The sequence below is a fragment of the Gossypium arboreum genome, chromosome 3 (genome assembly GCF_025698485.1).
Source record: "Gossypium arboreum isolate Shixiya-1 chromosome 3, ASM2569848v2, whole genome shotgun sequence".
Taxonomy (NCBI): Eukaryota; Viridiplantae; Streptophyta; class Magnoliopsida; order Malvales; family Malvaceae; genus Gossypium; species Gossypium arboreum.
In genome coordinates this window covers 134,847,071-134,851,028 of record NC_069072.1, presented here as the reverse complement: position 1 = coordinate 134,851,028, position 3,958 = coordinate 134,847,071, and the positions used below count along the sequence as shown (strand labels likewise).

Genomic DNA, 3,958 nt, shown 5'->3' with positions numbered 1-3,958 from the left:
ACGCCCATGAATATTCTTTCCACATTTTGTGTCGAATCTAGTGTCATAAGTATAGTATATTCGTTTTGTATACTTTTTCAAATAATTTGGTTTAGTAAAATATCCATTGTTTACCTTAATATTCTTTATATATTGTCCTTAACAGTTTTTGTATGCTAAACAAAATAGAAACAAATATTGACTCATTGATAATCTAAAGTTTCACTAATACTAAGCGGTATTACATGATCGGATCGTAATATGAAAATCCTTGGTAGATGTATACCATGATAGTGGAGGTAGGCACCTGGGGTCGAACCACTATAAATTAAAGTGTCCAAGTTGTTCTCTCTTGTTCTTTTATTTTAAAATAGTTTTTAATAAATTTTCAAAATCCCAAATCACCCCTCTTGGTATTTTCAGTCTTTCATTATGTATTAGTTTATCACATATATATATATATATATTTTATATAATTTAGTATAGTTATTCTATTTTAAGAAATGGTTATGTTTTCATGTTGTATTTGCTTCGTGTCTTAATTCATGACAATTTTTTTATAATTTGTAATACTAATTCAAATTAAAAATATATTCACAATTTTAGTGTTTTTAATTTTTCTGTCAAAAAGATTCTATTTGGCTTATTAATTAAGTTGTCTTTTTATTTTAGAGTGTTATATATGATTGACAAAAATAAATATATTAAGTTGATTTAATTCTAATAGAAACTACCAAAAGCGATAATAATTGCACTAGGATTTTCAAATTGGAAAAAATAAGAGAATTAAATTCTTAACTTTTAAAGTGTAGAGACTAAATATCAAATTCTATAAAAGTACGGGGACTGATAGCATATTTTAACCTTTTATTAAACATATTGGAATTTATTTAGGCTAATAATGTCTTTATCATCTAATTAAAATCCAAACATTAGGTTAAAAAGCCCAGACTAAAGCCCATAAACCCTCAGCCCATACAATTGTGCCTTCTTTTCTTTCCCGCCGGCGCCGCTGGCTCCTTCTTCTCTTTCTTTATTTTTTTCCATCTTTTACGGTGCTTTTCTCCCTATCGGCCATCACGACTTCTTCTTCAAAAGCCAATAGCAGTGTCGGGAGGATTAGACGCATATCCACGGGTGTGGCCGCCGTTCTGGCGAGTCCTAGCATTTTCTGTTTTGTGATTTATTCATTTATCGATTTATATTGTTATATATATATATATATATTTAATTCTTTGCTATCACATTTGTAGAATATAGCCTTGTAGCTGACACTCCTTGCGCTTGTGTTTTGCCCTTGCAATTTATCATCTCCTCTACCCCTTGAGGATGAAGATGTATGTTCGGTCCCTTCTTTCTCTTTAATTTGTCGCTTTAAGTTTGTTTCTTAGCGTTTTTCAGTCATTTTGTTGCAGAAAAGAAGCTAATGCCGGCGCACTTACCAATTTCGAAGTACTCGATTTTCTACGATCTCGAGGGGCATCGAAGGATCCGACAAGAGTTATTGTTCCAATAGCACCATCTGAGTTCAAGGTTGAATTTTTGTAGCAAATTTGCTTTCTTATCTATACTTATTAGAAGAGTGAAAACGGTATCTCTTACTGAGTTTTTCTTATTATGTTCTAGGTTTATGATTACTTGGTAGAGAGTGCCGCTTGCAATCAAACGAAAGAACATGTCAAGGAGTTCTTGGAAAGGTGTAAAAGTTATAAACTTGCAAAAGCTGAGGTGCTCAACATCATCAACCTCAGACCATCTGCATTAGTTGAAATTGACCCGGTAAACCTTTTCTTTTACATGTTTCTATTCTTGTGATATATTGCTCAAGGTATCATCCATGGTTCAATCATGTTTTTAAAGCTAAGCTGCATTAGTTGAAATCAACCCGGAAAAACTTTTCTTTTACATGTTTCTATTCTAGTGATATATTGCTTGAGCACCATTCACTTATTCGTATCAGCCACGGTCGAATGACACTAAGCTGCATTAGTTGAAATCAACCCTGAAGAACTTTTCTTTTACATGTTTCTATTCTAGTGATATATTGCTTGAGCACCATTTTCTTATTTGTATCATCCATGGTTGAATATTGTTTTTAACGATAAGCTGCATTAGTTGAAATCAACCCAGAAAAAAATTTCTTTTACATGTTTCTATTCTAGTGTATATTGCTTGAGCACTATCTTATTCATATCATCCATGGTTGAGTCTAATTTTTCAACCCGAAAAAAACTTTTCTTTTACATGTTTCTATTCTACTGATATATTGCTTGACCACCATTAACTTATTCGTGTCATCCATGATCAAATCGTGTTTTTTTATAGCTAAGCTGCGTTAGTTGAAATCTATCTGGAAAAACTTTTCTTTTTCATGTTTGTATTCTAGCGATAGATTGCTTGAGAGCCATTATCTTATTCGTATCATCCATGGTTGAGTCATGTTTTTAAAGCTAAGCTGCATTAATTGCAATCAACCTGACAAAACTTTTCTTTTATATGTTTCTATTCTAGTGATATATTGCTTGAACACCGTTTTCTTTTTTCGTATCATCCATAATTGAATCATGTTTTTCTATAGCTAAGCTGCATTAGTTGAAATTGACCCGGAAACACTTTTCTTTTACATGTTTCTATTCTAGTGATGTATTGCTTGACCACATTATCTTATTCGTGTCATCTATGGTCAAATCATGTTTTTTATATAGCTAAGCTGCATTGGTTTAAATTGACCCAGAAATACTTTTCTTTTTACATGTTCTTATTGATATATTGCTTGAGCACCAGTCAATTATTCATATCATCCATGGTAGGATCATGTTCTAAAGCTAAGCTGCATTAGTTGAAATCGATCTGGTAAAGCTTATCTTTTACATGTTCCGATTCCTGTGATATTGCTCGAGCACCAGTATCTTATTCATGTCATCCATGGTTGAATAAGGTTTTTATAGGTAGGCTGCATTTACAAGGATGTATGATTTTTTTTTTTGTCAACTCTTATGCCAACAGTACGACATCTCATGGTACATACTCGAGTCACTTCTTCTTGCCAAATAGTATGGCAAACATTGGAGCATAATATAATTGTTTTGCAGAAGAGGAATGAGTTTATTACATAGCTATATTTGATTTGTCAAAGAACCATCTTCTTTGAACCCATAACTTTGTCTGGTTGGTTCATGCAGTCATGGGTTAAGAGTTCAAATTCCAACATCTGCAACCCCTTCTTTGCCTTCTTTGGTAATTGGCAGTTGCTTTACTTAATTTGGCCTTTTCTCTCTCCAGATAATAGAGGAATCTGAGAAACGATTTGGGGAACAACTAGAAGAGCTTGTTAATTTGGTGGTAGAGGTGTTGCCAGAGCCTCCTACACAAAAACTTCCTGAACCAGAAAGCAATGAGGTTAAAGAAGACACCGTGGATGGAAAAAACATGGATGAGAATAAAATGGAAACTGAAACAGGTGAACAGATCGACAAGGATCAAACAGAGCCAAATGAAGATGGTGAGCAAATTGTGGTTAGTTAATGCCCCTCCATGCCTGATAATTCCCATGACAATGGTGCTCCTGGTTTTGCATATATATTATGAACTGAAGTTCATGCATTAGGAACCTCTATAACCAGTGGAATTATCCTAGTTCTTTTTTTCTTGAAGCAGATGATATGTAAAGTTGAAACTCTATTTTGCTATATCATGCCCTTTAGCTATAACTTTCACAGTAATTTTTGTACGACACATAAGTTTCCTCTAAAGGTCTCTTTTAACAGCCGACACCAACTGCTGCATTTTTTTTTCTTATTCTAAAACTGCGGCTCCTTCGGAAGCCCAAATTCGATGGATTTCTGGCTCAACACTTTCCTCATGATTTGCTTCAAATTGGAATGGACATTTAGCCAGTCTTGTACCTTTACTATTCTCTGTCTCTCTTGTTGACACAAGAACTGGGCAATGATTGTAAGACTTATCATAAGTCTGGGAT

General features: G+C 33.6%; 1 protein-coding gene across 2 annotated transcripts; it reads left to right on the top strand.

Moving 5' to 3' along the window:
• The first annotated feature begins 931 nt into the window (after nt 1-931).
• Nucleotides 932-3,689, top strand: LOC108474756 (uncharacterized). Of its 2 annotated transcripts, none has more exons than XM_017776767.2 (5): nt 932-1,116; nt 1,233-1,316; nt 1,395-1,512; nt 1,606-1,758; nt 3,262-3,689. In XM_017776767.2, the coding sequence occupies exons 2-5, from the start codon at nt 1,309-1,311 to the stop codon at nt 3,502-3,504; spliced, it is 522 nt and encodes a 173-aa protein (XP_017632256.1). In that variant the 5' UTR covers nt 932-1,116; nt 1,233-1,308; the 3' UTR covers nt 3,505-3,689. The 2 variants fall into 2 exon arrangements, with proteins under 2 accessions (XP_017632256.1, XP_017632257.1); XM_017776768.2 differs by having other exon boundaries at nt 932-1,133.
• Nucleotides 3,690-3,958: the final 269 nt, after the last annotated feature.